The following is a 14,255-nucleotide window of genomic DNA, read 5'->3' as shown; positions in this document are numbered from 1 at the left end:
CTTTCCAGTCGGGCCCTGGGTCCTGGGACTCATCATCGTCTAATTTGGGATTTCTTATGAAAGAATTGTCCTTAGACAACTCTACTGAGAAGTTCTTCTAAAGAATGAACCAAGTCTAAGTGGAAATCCAGATCAGACCCCGCCCCCCCGCCCCCCGCAAGTTATCACCTGGGAGATAAAGAAATGGCCCTTCCGCCTCAGAGTCGAGCGATTGGAGGACTGGACAGGACTCGGTCCCAGCACATCTATTTCCTGTCGAAGCCTCTTGGAGGCCCAAGTCTCACCTTTCCTTTGGTCATCCCGTCTCCCGCCTTCCAACCCAAGTGAAAGTATTGTCAAGTACACTTTTTAATGTCTCATAAAGTTAATCGCGCACCAGGAATCAATAGAAAGAAACTATACAAATGCAAAGGGCAACGAAGCCAAGACCAGCCAGCTTACACTTCGCCCAGGTAAGAGGCCATTGTCACTCCACAGAGGACTCTTCCCTGCAGCCAAGACAGAAGGCACCCCGCCATCCAAGGATACCCCCCACCCTCCACTATGGGATGTAAGTGCTCGACGAATATCTTTTGACTGGACTCAATCTTCTGGGAGAAAAAAGAAGAAGTTAACATTTATTGAGTCCTTCATGTCTCCCAGGTTATTCTGCTTCATGTCCCCTCTCACCTGCATTATGTTGTTTTATATTCGAATAATACAGAGTGGCATTATCTATGTGTTAAGAACAAGCAATCGGAAACATTTGGGGCTCAGGAAGGTCACATAATTGGCCTGAGTCCAGACCATTAGGAACCAGTGGAGCTGGATTTGAATCCCTGTCCGTGCCCTTTGAGCTCCTCATCCTGTCAGGTCTGCACTGCTGGCCCCAGGACAGAAATAAAGCATGTGATGATGGCAGTGATGATAATGTCACTGTCCTTGGTGTCCTAGAATCACAATGTTCCAAGCTACTTGCTCATGGTGAGAATGAATTGGCTGTGATCCACTCACCCTGTCTTGCCCTTGACCATCAGAGGTTCCCCCGGTGACAGGAGCTATAAACACATGAGCATGGCTAAAGGAAGGACTCTATTTACACATATAGAGATTGACAGGCAACTGAAAAGGGTACAGTAAGTAAATGTTAGCAGTGGTGCACCCACCGGTCTCTAATGGGACTGGGGTACAGCCTTCAGCAAATGTTACTCAGCAAAACACAAACACAAACCAAGCAGGAAATAAACTAGATGGAAAGATACAACCAGGCAATAAAGAGCATTTCTTCCTTCAGCCACCAGCCCCACACCAAGAAGGAAAAACACAAATAGAGCAGAGGAAGGAGAACAGAAAACTGCCTGTGAGAGTCGCCGTCTGCGACCGCCTCTTTCTCTGAATATAGGGAAATGAATCCTCCTCTCCCTCGATGATTCCTGCTACCTCCCCACCTCAGTCACCCGTTTCCATGATCATACCTTTACCTGCTCATTTTCACAACTACACCGTCGCCCCCGCCCCCTCCAAGAACCTCAGTTGCAATGTCTCCAACTTCCACCTCCTCCTTTTCCAGCTCGTGGCCCCAAGTCCTATAGTTCTCAATTCCAACAGGACTTACAACCCTTCAATCTCCGACCTTTTCACTGGCTGCTACTGCCTTCCCGCCCTTATTCGCCCGTTAGACCTGCATGGCCCACTTGCAGGTAGAGAGGACGGGGCTTGTTGTCTCGCGCCCGTTTGCCAGATGAGAAGGCTGAGGCTCAGAGGAGTTAGAGATGACGCCTTCTCACTGCAGGAGCGCTGGCAGGAAGGAGGACAAGAGAGGCCTCCTGGGGCCTCCGGTCAGACCTGGCACATGGTCGCTTCTGCCACATTCTGTTGGCAGAGGAAGTCCCAAGGCAGCCCAGTTTCAAGAGTTTGGGGAGACGGACTCCAGCTCTAGCTGCTGGGTGTGGTACGTGGAGTAGGGGAGCGCTAGGGCCATTTTTGTAATCCACTTGCCACACCGTTCGACCCCTGATTTAGCTGAGACCTGCCCAGGCCATTCCTGAGCAACCCCCCACCACCATCCTGAGCCCACAGGTCCAGGGTCATCTCCCTGCCTTTGCACACAGGCCTCGGGGGCTATTCTGGCAAGACACACTGAATCCAGAAACTGATGCACGAATTATCTGTGCCTCTGCCACTCGAATACCACTTTGTGTGCACACACACATACACACACGCGCACATGCGCACACACTCACGCTCACACGCACATCCACCAACACGTGTTCCCACCTCATACACCTACATTCAGATACGGTCCCCTAGTCACACACTCACACGTGCTCGCACGTGTTCACACTCACACGTCCTCTCACTGACATACCCTCACACATGTTCTCACACTCACACGCATGCTCACACCTGCACACACTCACTCTGCCCCTGCCACGGGAAAGCTGTGGACTAACAGCAGGCGCCTGGTATCTAATGTTGGACCAGTTTGGGTGGAAGAGTCGGGCAGCTCCCCGCCCCCCGAGTTTCTGCCCCTCCTCAGCGGCGCGAGGGTGCGGGCCTGTGTGGATGCCGCTCCCAGCTCTGACATTAACAGAGGGGCCCCGGCAGGCCACTTGCTCCTCTGGGCCTCAGTCTCCCATTCTGTAGGTTGAAGGAAGGAACTAGACCCTCTCACGGGAGGCGCTCCTGGCTGGAGGCCAACGATCCCACCAGCAGCTTCCCCAGCCCCTCGGCGGGACCAGAGGGGTGAGGCCTCTGAGCCGGGCGGGACTTGAGAACTTTCCAGAGGCAGCAGCTCACAGCAGAGCGGAGCCCCAAGCCCCACACGAATAGCAAGGCTTTCACATGAATATGTGTGAACTCAGGAGAGGCAGCCGCGGGAGAGCAGAGGCAGCGCGGAGCGAGCGGCCGGCACAGCGGCGGCGGCGGCCCGGTGAGTACCCGCTGCCCGACCCACTGCCCAGTCCCGGGGCCGGAACTGGGGCAACGGGCCGGGGGCACGTCAGGTCCCGGACGAGGGCAGAGGCAGAGACCGGGGCAGAGCAGGTGGCGGCCCGAGGGTCTTGCCCCACCTGGCACTGGGAGGGCCAGGCCAGCTCCCCGGGCCATCCGCACTACCGGCCGCCCACGGACAGAGACCGGCCAGCCCAGGACCCCGGGCCCCAGCGCACGGGTGATGGGGTGCTGAAGGAGGGGCGTCTGTCCTCTCTCCTCAAGCCAGTCACTGAGACGACTCGGGTATTCCCCAGAGACCCTGGAACCCTTACCGTCACCCCTCCCTGCCCCCCACCCCAAGGAGATGGAGTCTTCCTCTCCATCTCCTGCCCCCACCTCAGGTGTGACTCCCACCCAGACACAGGCATCCTAAGGAGAGGGAAGGACCTGGCAGGGATCCTGAGCTGGAAACCAACTGAGGGACGTTATTGTCTCGCCCTTCATTTATAGATTGGGAAACGGAAGCCCAGCGAGGGGAAGGGGCTGTCCCACCCCCAGGCCCTCGGTGGGGGGTGGACAGCAGAGCCAGTGGAGCCCCGCTGAGGGCCCCGTGGTGGGCGTGGTCCAGCCTCATGGGTGTGGGCACAGGAGGCCTGCTCCCTCCACCCCCACCATGTGTTTGCATGATGGGCATCCCCTCCATGCCAGTCCCAGGAGGGCTGAACTGAAGGAACCTAGATGGCCTTCCGCCAGCCCGATGCCACAGGGTCAGACTTAGATAGAAAGGGCAAACTCCTGCCTTGTTGACAATGCCATGGGGCCAAGAGGCAAGCTGTGACCTGGGAAGCCTGGTGACAGGCAATGAGCCCTTTCTCCTGGATGGAGTGGGCTGACCACTGTGTCTCTGCCTGCCCAGGAGGGCCCTGCAGAGGAGCTCCCAGGAAAAGCACATTCACTTCACCTTAGTTCTAGAGAAACTGGGAGCTGCTGGGGGTGATTTTGGGGACCCACCGTGACCATGCCTCTGCTCCATCTTGCGGATGGGGAAACTGAGGCTCGTGGAGAGTAAGTGACTGGCCTGAGATCATACACCTCACTTAACATGTCTGAGCTCAGTTTCCTCAACTGGGAAGAATACTAGTACCTGCCTCCTCAGGTCATTAACAGGAGAAGCGAAAAGGCATCGCATGCCTCCTGCGTGCCAGGCACCGTGCTGGGCACTAGATGGGCATTCTCCCTTCCAAAACCCACAGCGCCTGGGTCAGGATGAAACTGGGGCAGTCCCGTGGCTTTTCTGATTGCTCTCAGGCCAGGCAGAGGCCCTGACTCCGTCACTGGGTGTCTAATCTTGTGTTATGTCACAACATGACCTGGGGCACCCCCCGGTCCTCAGTGCAGCACGAGACAGGTAAGGAAGGGACTTGGTGGGCTCCTCCCTCCCCGGTGGGCTACCTGCTGAGTTCCACCCTCTCCAAGGCCACAGGAAGGAGGAGAGGACGGGAAACGTGCATTTGCCAGCTACTGAGACTGGCAGTGTTTAAGCTGACTTCTCTGCAGAGCTGTTTTATGGGATGTGTGGAGACGCCCCCCTCCCTGGGGGTCTCGCTCGTGTGCACCTCCCCCAAGATGCAAAGGATGCAGATCAATTTCTTTAAATCTCCTAAGGCAGCCTCTCCATCTCGCCGGAAGGTGAACAAGGATGCAGCCCCTTCCCCACAGGCACAGTACCCACATAGCTCTATGTCGCCTTCCAAAATCTGCTCTCAGTGTCCACTCCCGACCATGTGGGGGAGGGTGTCAAAGTCATTTCTGCCACCTGCGTTTTGCAAGTCCCTCCGGGCCGTCTGTGACACAGCTTCCTCCAGGATCTGGTGTCAGCGAAAACTTCTATTTTAACATCTCTGACAAATACGCCCGACGTCAAGGCCCACAGCCTACCCCACCCACCACACTGCTGTTTCTGACCCCGTTTATTGGTCAGCAAAAACGGCCGAACGACATCTACGTCACAGGGCTGTGGTAAGGATCTGTGGTTTCACACAGCTGGAAACGCTCTACGTGAACTGTACGAAGCTACCACTGCCCACCCAGCTACTGATCACAGGCACCGCGGTGGAAGGGTGGGTGCCTTCCGTGTCTCTGTCAGAGGCAGCCATCCTCCTGGTGGCTATCTTGGAAGCTCTCGGAAGCTGGGGACCCTGAGTGTTCCTTTTTCCCACCTACCTGTCGCTGGCGCACATGCATCAGTGTTTAGGGTTGTCCCCGGCTGATAGGTTATTAGGGAGTTCTCCTTCTGGTGACACAAAGCTGGGACCCTGGGCCCGGTGGCCTCTGGAATAGGCAGAGGGGTGGTCCCTGGCCAAGGGTGCAGAGATGCTGGCGGCAGCTGCTGGAGGGGGCTGGGTTGGGAGAGGAGATTGGGAGTCTCGAGAACGAAGTGACACTTTTTTGCCCAGGTCTGTCACTCGACCTGCCTCATCAGCAGAGAGGCTATTTTTATAGGTGTTTCCGCCTAAGGAGGGTGAGGTCTCGGTTTTAGTGTGTTTGTCACCATCTGCCCAGGAGAGATGCTGTTAATGACGCAAGTGCCCCCTCCCGGGGCCGCTCAGGCCCCCTCCAAGAACCCAGGAGGAGTCCGGCCGCGGCGCCGGCCCTTCAGGCCCCGGAGAATGTTTCCAAACACGCCACAAACCACCATGGCCCTCGGACTGTCCTCACCTGTCCCTGGTGAAAGGCCAACCCTCTGGGCAAAGCGGTGAGGGTCTCGCCAGGTTAAATTGGTTCCACGTAAAGGTTTTGTCCTTTTATTCTAAAGTTACGTCCTTCCTCCCTCTCTGTGTGAAATATCCCTTCTAGATGGTGGTGAGAACATGGACGATTTCTTTCCTTGAGGAAGCTGGCAGTCGGCAGACTCCTGCAGTCCCCATCTGTTTTTTAGTCACTGTTCCGTGAACTCTGAGCGCTTTAGAACTATTACCTCAAGGAACAAAGTACGAGCCTCGGTCCCACCCCTGACAAAGGCAGGATTCGAACCCAGGAGCAGATGAATTCCATAAAGCCAGCAGGCCCTGGGAGACGGCAGTCCAGGGCCTTCCCCAGTTCTTCCTCCGAGGCGCTGTGTGACCACGGGAGACGCCCTCACCTTCTCTGAACTCCTGATTCCTCATCCCTACACACAATTAATAATCCATGCCCGTCTCTCCCTGACCATGGGACGAGGGCTTAGATGTTCATTATTCACACCCCAAGAAGCAAAGACCTGGGGGCAGGTGGATGCTCCTGGTCCCAGACCCTCCCCCTTGCTGCCATCTCCCTCTCTCATCCCGTTTTCTCGGACTCTCGGGCCAGGTCATCTTGAGCACTGTCCTCAGCAACTAACTGTCTGCCGATCCCCAATATGTCTGGCAGGGAGGGAAATGGCCAACAGGTGGGGAAGGAAAATAAGATGGAGAGAGAGAGAAAGAGAAGAGCAAAGGAACAGGCAGTGAGGGAGGTGAGTGCGAGGGCGGGTCCCTGTCCTCCCTGATGACATCCCTGAGCTCCACGGCCAGGCTCCGAGCGGAGCTCCCCTCCTCCACCGACCTGTCCCTCCCGGCAGGGACCCTGCTCTGCCTTGCAAGAGACACCCTGTGAGCGCAGGACATCCGGTCTTAATTCATCTTTGTATTCTCAGCCCCTACGTCTGGCTAAGTCAAAATAAATGCTCAATAATCGTCTGCTGGACTGAACTGCAAGCTTCTCTTGCTCTTCTGACTGGATCTGGGCCCCCGTAGGCGAGGACTCTGCGCCTGACCCCTATGCACGGTCACTCTGCACTGGAGGGCTTTCATCGGGCTTGTGTGTTGCTTCAGTCTGATTCCCACCGAGTCCTATGAGATGGCACCAGTGTTCTCACCCCCACTTTACAGGGACGGAAACTGAGGCACGGGGAGGTGTCCATCTTGTCCCACGCCCCCCGGAAACTAGGGGAACCGGGACTCAAATCCTGGCTTCTGTCCCCACAACCTTGTGCTGAACCGAGTAATGCCCATGAGAAGGATGTTTTTAATTCCATTGTGTCCTCTGGCGGATCCGTCACTCTGCTGCTTCCTGAGAAAGCCATCGCCTGACAGCTGGGTGGTTTTCCCAGGATTTGCTCAGGCGGCACCTATATAAATTTCCATAATCCATAATGCATGCGTATCTCGGCTACTTTAATGGCCATTGCTTGGGTGGCCAAAGGGAAAGCCTCCCACAGCAGGAAATCACCCAAGGGATTATTTATAGCCAGGGCCCAGGGACAGGAAATGGCGAGTGAGTTCCCCTCACAGATGGAGAGACTAGTGCTGGCTCAGCTCTGCCTAGTACAAGCTGTGTGTTCTTGAGCAAGTGGCTTGCCCTCTCTGGGGAAAGGAGAAGGTTTAAATCCATGCTCCTCCTAAAGGTTCTTTCCATGTAATACAGCAGAGATCGAGACCTCGACTTCTAGTCTACGGCCATGCCACCCTGAACGTGCCGGATCTCGGCTGATCTCGGAAGCTAAGCAGGGTCAGGCCTGGTTAGTATTTGGATGGGAGACCACATAGGAAGACTAGGTGCTGTAGGCGTTAAAACAAAAAAAAAAGACCATGGCTTCTAGAGTTGGAGTTACCAGAATTCAAGTCTTGGCCTTGCCTCCTTTAGAGGCCCTTGACCTAGGACCTCCCTTCCCTTCTCCCAGTGAATCTCTTCAATTGACGATTGGAGATTTGGCGTACACCCTCAGGGGGCTGCAGTGAGCAGAGGTAGGTCGCCATATTCTTCATGAACTCAACAGTCCTTTGCAAATGTGTAACCATCATCGCTATCACTGTCTCCCCAGCCTTTGTCTCTCAGGGTCTCTGAACACCATGTCCGCAGCTCCCGCCAGCAATGGACTGTTTGTCGTCATCCCACCCAGCAACGCCGGTGGCCTCCGCCCTCCTCCGGCCATTCTGCCCACCTCCATGTGCCAACCTCCCGGGATCATGCAGTTTGAGGAGCCACCGCTGGGGGCACAGACGCCCAGGGCCACCCAGGCGCCCGACCTGCGGCCGGTGGAGACATTCCTGACAGGAGAGCCCAAAGCTTTAGGGGTAAGAGCGGCCTCTCCAGAGGGTGGAGGCGTAGACGCTGGGCCAGGAGGGAGCCCCGCGAGCCCCCCGAGCCCCCGCACGTTCGCGCATGCCTTGGAGAGGAGGCAGAAGGCCGATAAATACTGTGAGGTCTGAAAAATTCAACTGGGCACCAGACAGAGACCCTTCTCCCGCGGAGCTCACAGAGAGTAAACCAGTAAACTAATCTTGACTGAGATTGGGTAATGGGGTAAAAATGATGGATGGGGAAGGGCAGACACTAGCAAAGGCGGACGGAGAGGTCTCTCTGGGGAGATGACGCTTAAGCTAAAACCTAGCTGCTGGGCTGCAGCCGGCCTGGGGAAGATCTGGGGGCAAGGGCTCCCCAGTAGAGGGAACAGCAAGTGCGAAGGCCCTGAAGTGGGAAAGAGTGTGGCTTGTTCAAGGACGAAATACAAGGTCGACATGGCTGGAATGCAAGGAGCGAGGGAGGGAGAGGAGATGAAGCTGAGGTGCTGGGCCAGGGCCAGCTCCCACCAAGCCGACAGCCATGCAGGATGGCCTCTAAGACCTTTTCCCATCTCAAGCGGCCTTGAGATATTGGTCTCTGGGAGGAATAAAATAATAGACAGGAGGTAGGTAGATAGGTAGATAGATAGATACATATTTTCATCTACATATATAGTGTCTTCAGTTTGTCCCTTGGCCTCAGCTTCTCCAAAAGGAAGATGAAAATATAGCTGAAGCCATGATCGTGGTGACGAGGATGATGATGATGATGATGATGATGATGATGATGATGATGATAGCTCTTAGTTACTGAGTGCCCCCAAGAGGTGCCTGCACCATGCCAAGGAATTTGCACGCATTGCCTCCTCAGATTGTCATCACCACCTTGTGAGACAGGGATCATAGGACAGATTAGGAAACTGAGGCTTGCCAAGGCTAGGTCACTGGCCCAAGGCCGCACGGCTGGTCATCGGCGTCCTGTGCTCTAGGATGACCTGACTGCCAAGCTCTACTTTCAACCCCCCTGCTCCGAGGCAGAGCATCCAAGAGCTCTGCCTCGGACATGCTGAAATTCAGGATTCTACGTTGGAAAGATATCTGTTTTCCACGTGACCCCAAGAATACAATTCTAGCTAGTCACAGCCAGAACGGCCCACACGAGGACCACGCTGGTTCGGGTGGTGGCGAGCCCCTGGTCACTGAGGGTGTCCGTTTAGAAGCCGGGGGCTGGAAAGGACTGCTGGATTAGGCAGAGGCTGAATTCAGGAAACACCAATGTCTTCTTCCACTCAGTTCTAGAATTCAATCCTTACCGGAAATCATTTAGAAAGAAATAGGGCAGAACTCAACCAGAAGCCCACATGTCCCCATCTTTGGAAAAACCATCCTACTTCTGGGAATGAGACAATGGGGTGCTGGCAAACCGTCTCTTAAAAAAAATAAAAAGAATGTTTTTAAAAAGTCCAGATTTCAGCCAGGTCGTGTCGGCTCTGACCCACGGCTGGATGAAGCAACGATGGACACGGAAATGAGAAAGATGTTCAAGGAGATCTTTAGTGCAGGCGTGAGGGGGATGAAGAAGGAAAAGCTGAGGCATTCGGTGCAGGGAACGCTGCGCCATCGAAATGCAGACGGAGGAAAATCAAGGAGCAACCAGAACTATGCTTGAGAGCCATGGGTCAGACCGCAAACCAGGACGTAAACCCGTAGGGACATGGAACAGGCAGCTGGGTCCCGCAGGCTGTGGGGACCTCTTAAAGCTGCCTTTTGTGGTTGTCATCATGTTATCTCCCCAAAAGAACAGAATCGGGGTGTGCAGGTCTCCGTTGCTGGCAGCTGGCTGGGCGAGCACGGGGCTCTGCACGCTGTCCTCCGCGGCCGGCAGGGGGCGGCGTGGAGCCCGGCTGAGCCGCCGCCCGCTCCCCGCAGACGGTCCAGATCCTCATCGGCCTCATCCACCTGGGCTTCGGCAGCGTGCTGCTCGCTGTCCGCCGCGGCCACGTGGGGATGCTCTTCATCGAAGGTGGTGTCCCCTTCTGGGGAGGAGCCTGCGTGAGTGCGGGGCCGTCTGGGGGACCCTGCCCAGTTCACCTGTCCCTCCCTGCGCCCACCCCCCACCTCATTCTCCTGGGCCCAGACACCCCTAACTGTAGACCCTAACCCTAAACCTGAGCCAGACCCCTCTCCTATGTATGCAAAGCTCCCAGCGAAGAGCCTGGCGTAGAGAAGTCTCCCAAAAAGGATGGGATGAAGGGGATGGGGCAGGGGATGAGGACACTGATCGCCTGTGTTACCCGGATCCTAACTAAGCCTCACACCCCGCCACCAAACCCCGGCCTGCAGAAACCCGCCAGCTCCCCCTGGTCGGGCCCAGCCCATCATTAGCTCCTTCCCCGGGACTCTGATCTGACCAACTGGAAGCCCCTGAGCCCATTCCTCTGCTGGTGTTGCCGCCAGCCGGAACCCCCTCCCCTACTGGGGTGTCGTCATCTTCCACGTGGAGAGAGCACTTCCGCGTTTGCACGGTCCCTGTCTGCACCCCCTGTCCCTGTCTGCACTTCCGCGTTTGCACGGTCCCTGTCTGCACCCCCGGGGATAGCAGCAGCTTTGGGGTCAGGCCAATGAGGTCTGAATCACAGCTCCACGGGGTGTTCCCACCAAGTCCCTTGGGCAAGTGACTCAGTCTCAGGCCTCAACTTCCTTATCCAAAAACCAGGTCCCTAGTTCTGTCTCTACTCCCATCCTGATATGTCCTTGGATGCGGAAGAGGCGATGAATCAAAATCAATCTCTTGGTTCCTACCCTGTTTCCAACCCTATTCCCCCCTCCAATCTCCTCATCTCAGCAAATGGCACCTCCATCCGTCCAGTTGCTAGAACCTTCCAAGCCATCCTGACTCTCCTGTTTTCCCACTCCCTGTCCACCCACCAGCAGGCCCAGTGAGCTCACCCTCCCAAGCAGAGCCTGAAATTGTCCACGTGTTCCCCACCTCCACTGCCACCACCCCGGTCCACACCACCTGGACACCTATAGTGGCACCTTCCTGGTCCTTGCATTTGCATTTTAGCTCAGGGAGTCCTGACCACCCAGCCTCAAGTAGCCTCCAGTGATTTTTTTCATGGCGGCTCCTGTCACTACCACCCGTACCTCTTGACTGTTTATTTGCTAAGTGTCAGTCTCCACGAGAGCGGGGACCTTGTCTGGGCTCACTCGACTCTGTTATGCTCCTGGCACACACCGGCTGCTCAGTAAATGTTTGACGAGTGAGTGTTTGCCGGAACAGCGCCTGATGCTATGATGTCGATGAGAACCATCTTGCAAACTACAGCTAGTACCCTGGACAGGGGCCCCTAACCAGTAACCAGGGGACACCCTTACAGAGGGGTCCCAAGGTGGCTGGCCAGGAGGCAGAGAAGGTGGCCGCCTAGAGGCTGCTGCCCTCTCCGTGGTACCCACGGCCTCGATACAGCCCAGGCATGGTATGTCCTGCCCGGTGTCCGGCCAAAGCCTCACCAGGTCCCCTCTCCCCACACAGTTCATCATCTCTGGATCCCTCTCAGTGGCAGCCGAGAAGAACCACACCAGCTGCCTGGTAAGTCTGATCAGGGGACCCAGGGACAGAGTGGGATTCGATGGCAGGATTCCACTCCACTAGGACCCCGCTCATTCAGCTCCTTCAACAAGCATTTCCTGGGGGGCTGCTGAATGCCAGGAGCAGAACAGCACCCAGACAGCCCAGACAGCCCTATGTACAGGAGAGGACGAGCCAAGACACGCTTGCAAAATACACAACAGGGCAGGAGTGAGGGTCTGCAGGCAAAGCGCTCACGGTCACTCAGAGAAAAGGAAGATGCGAGAAGCCCTCCTGGAGGAGGCGGCACTTAAGCGGGGCCCTGGTGAGCGGGAAGGATGGAGAAACGCTGAAGGAAATGCATGAGACTGCAGCGGGGGCCGGGGCCGGGCCGCCGAGGAAATCCCGCGTGGTTCCACCTGACCGGGGCCGGGGTCTGGGAAGGGAAGTGGGAAGAAATCGGACGGCGAGAAGTGCTAGGTCCAGATGGCATGGAAGGCTCTGATGCCTTCCGTGGGTGACGGGGAGGCGATCCAGGCTTCGGACAGGAGACTGCAGAGCAGGGCCAGCGGGGGGCCTAAGAGGAAAGGAGAAGGGTCATCGGGAACTCGGGTCAGCGTGGCCACTGCCCCCTCCCTGTGGGAGGGTTGGGATGAGGACAGCTGTTGCCTCCTGTCCTCGCTCCTCCTCCTCATCTCTTCCCTCTGCTCCTTCCCTCCTGTCTCTTCCTCGTGCAGGTGAGGAGCAGCCTGGGGACGAACATTCTCAGTGCCATGGCGGCCTTTGCCGGGACGGCCATTCTGCTCATGGATTTTGGTGTCACTAACTGGGTGTGTTGTCAGATGCCCCCGGTAGTGCGGAAACATGGAGGCTTGCAGATGCAAATCCAGGGGCTGGGGTAGGCGAGGGTTTGCAGCACCAGGAGGCCAGGGCCCTAGGCACTGGCCGGGCCTGCCGGTCCCAATAGGCCCCATGAGTATATTGACTCCATGCCCCTGCCCCAAGCATGGGCACGTGGGGAATGGGGAGGCAGCCTGGTAGAGTGAGCGGAGGGCACAGGACGGGCAGCAGCTCCAGCTCTGCCACCAACTGGCTCCATGACCAGGGGCAGGTTATTCCCTCTCCGGATCCCCTTTCCTCTTTTATTCTAGAGTTCCTGGCTTGCCTTAACGGTGAGTTTTGGTCCCCAGGACGTGGGCAGGGGCTATCTGGCTGTGCTTACCATCTTCACCATCCTGGAGTTCTTCATCGCAGTCATTGCCACCCACTTTGGGTGCCAAGCAACCCGCGCCCAAGCCAACGCAGTGAGTACTTCCACCCCGGCCTGGGCCTGTCAGGAAGGCTGTGGCCGCGGAGGGTCCCGGCTGCCAGCCCCTCCCCCCTTCTTTCTGGGGAGGAATCTGGAGGGACTGCGCGGCAATGAGCCACTCACTCTTACAAATCTCAGAGGACTCAAAAGTCTTTGCGGGAAGATGGGACTATTTTCCTTATGGCCACAGGGGGGCGCCAGCACCAAGGGACCCGGGGCTCTGGAAGCCTTGATGCAGAGCAGTGGCAGGTTCGGCGCGCAGGGGACCAGGCGGAGTGCTGCGCTCAGTTGACTAGGACCCTCCAGAAGGTCTCGGGCCGTGAGGGAGACAGGGAGCATCAGAAAGGGCAGCCTGACTCGGGCGGAAATTGAGTTTAGTTTCTCAAACACTGGAGATCAGTGAAGATGGGAAAGGGATGGAGAAGGGCATGCGTGGCAGGGGAATCGGTTGGAGTAGAAAGGCGGCCCCCAGCAGGGAAATGCAGGCCGTAGAACTGGGGAGCTGGCTTTGCGCAAAATGAGAGGTGAAGCTGTTGAAAGTCTTAGAGCGGAGACGGATATGCTCAAAGGAGAGGGCGAGTAGAGCGGGGCTCAGGGAAATCGATCGAGAGGGTTTGTCCGATGCAGGCGGTTGGAGGGGGCAGAGAGGTGGGGGCTGGAGGCAGGCAAGCGGCAAGGAGCCCAATGCCTGGGTCATAGCTGGCCCCAGTAAATATTTTTTGAAATATGAGTTGAACGGATGATAGCTCTGAGTCGGCCAGTTCAGACTCGACGGAATTCATTACTAGGGCGCTATTCTCAGAATACCCACCAGGGGACACTATTGCGACACCTCCCTGCGGGGAGAGAGCCCCTGGGACTGTCACGGGGTTTTCTTTTGCTTTGCAGCCTGTGATTTTCCTGCCAAGCGCCTTCAGCACAGACTTCAACATCCCCAGCCCCGCGGCCTCTCCGCCCCCTGCCTATGACAATGTGGCATATGTGCCCAAGGAGTCGTCGGAGTAGATAGTCACTCCTGCCTGTTGGAGCCCAGCCTTTCCCCTCTGGGCCCAGCCTCTTCCCACTCCCACCCCCATGCCCCCCATTTCCACCAATCCTCAAATATGTGGCACCTGAACGGTCTTCTCTGGGCACACATGTCCACGCATTTCCCACAGTGGTTTCTTTCCTAAAAGAGCGAGCTGATGTCCAGCTCCCCGCCCGTCACCCTCCAGAAATGCTCCCTTGTGCTGTGTATTTCTCTCTGTCTCATTGGGAGACAGGTTGGGGGGCTGCCCTGGCCCTCGCACCTGGGGAAGGTCATTACTCTCAGAGAGCACAGAATCCTCCAGAAGGGAGTACTGAGCCCAGCTGCTGAGGCCACACAGCTGGCAGTGGCCTG

At 56.7% G+C, this 14,255-nt stretch overlaps 1 protein-coding gene and 1 pseudogene across 2 annotated transcripts; both read left to right on the top strand.

The window, feature by feature from the left end:
* The first annotated feature begins 7,380 nt into the window (after positions 1 to 7,380).
* Positions 7,381 to 7,499, top strand: LOC111731302 (annotated as a pseudogene).
* Positions 7,500 to 7,754: 255 nt separating this feature from the next.
* LOC105305027 (membrane-spanning 4-domains subfamily A member 15) lies at positions 7,755 to 14,012 on the top strand. Of its 2 annotated transcripts, XM_011379455.2 has the most exons (6): positions 7,755 to 8,006; positions 9,924 to 10,046; positions 11,530 to 11,586; positions 12,303 to 12,395; positions 12,756 to 12,869; positions 13,763 to 14,012. In XM_011379455.2, exons 1-6 carry the CDS (start codon positions 7,782 to 7,784, stop codon positions 13,877 to 13,879), a joined length of 729 nt encoding a protein of 242 aa, XP_011377757.1. In that variant the 5' UTR covers positions 7,755 to 7,781; the 3' UTR covers positions 13,880 to 14,012. The 2 variants fall into 2 exon arrangements, with proteins under 2 accessions (XP_011377757.1, XP_011377756.1); XM_011379454.2 differs by lacking the exon at positions 9,924 to 10,046 and having other exon boundaries at positions 7,759 to 8,006.
* Positions 14,013 to 14,255: the final 243 nt, after the last annotated feature.

The sequence above is a fragment of the Pteropus vampyrus genome, unplaced genomic scaffold (genome assembly GCF_000151845.1).
Source record: "Pteropus vampyrus isolate Shadow unplaced genomic scaffold, Pvam_2.0 Scaffold360, whole genome shotgun sequence".
Taxonomy (NCBI): domain Eukaryota; kingdom Metazoa; phylum Chordata; class Mammalia; order Chiroptera; family Pteropodidae; genus Pteropus; species Pteropus vampyrus.
Note: the sequence above shows the minus strand (reverse complement) of the source record. Positions and strands in the feature narration are given on the sequence as shown.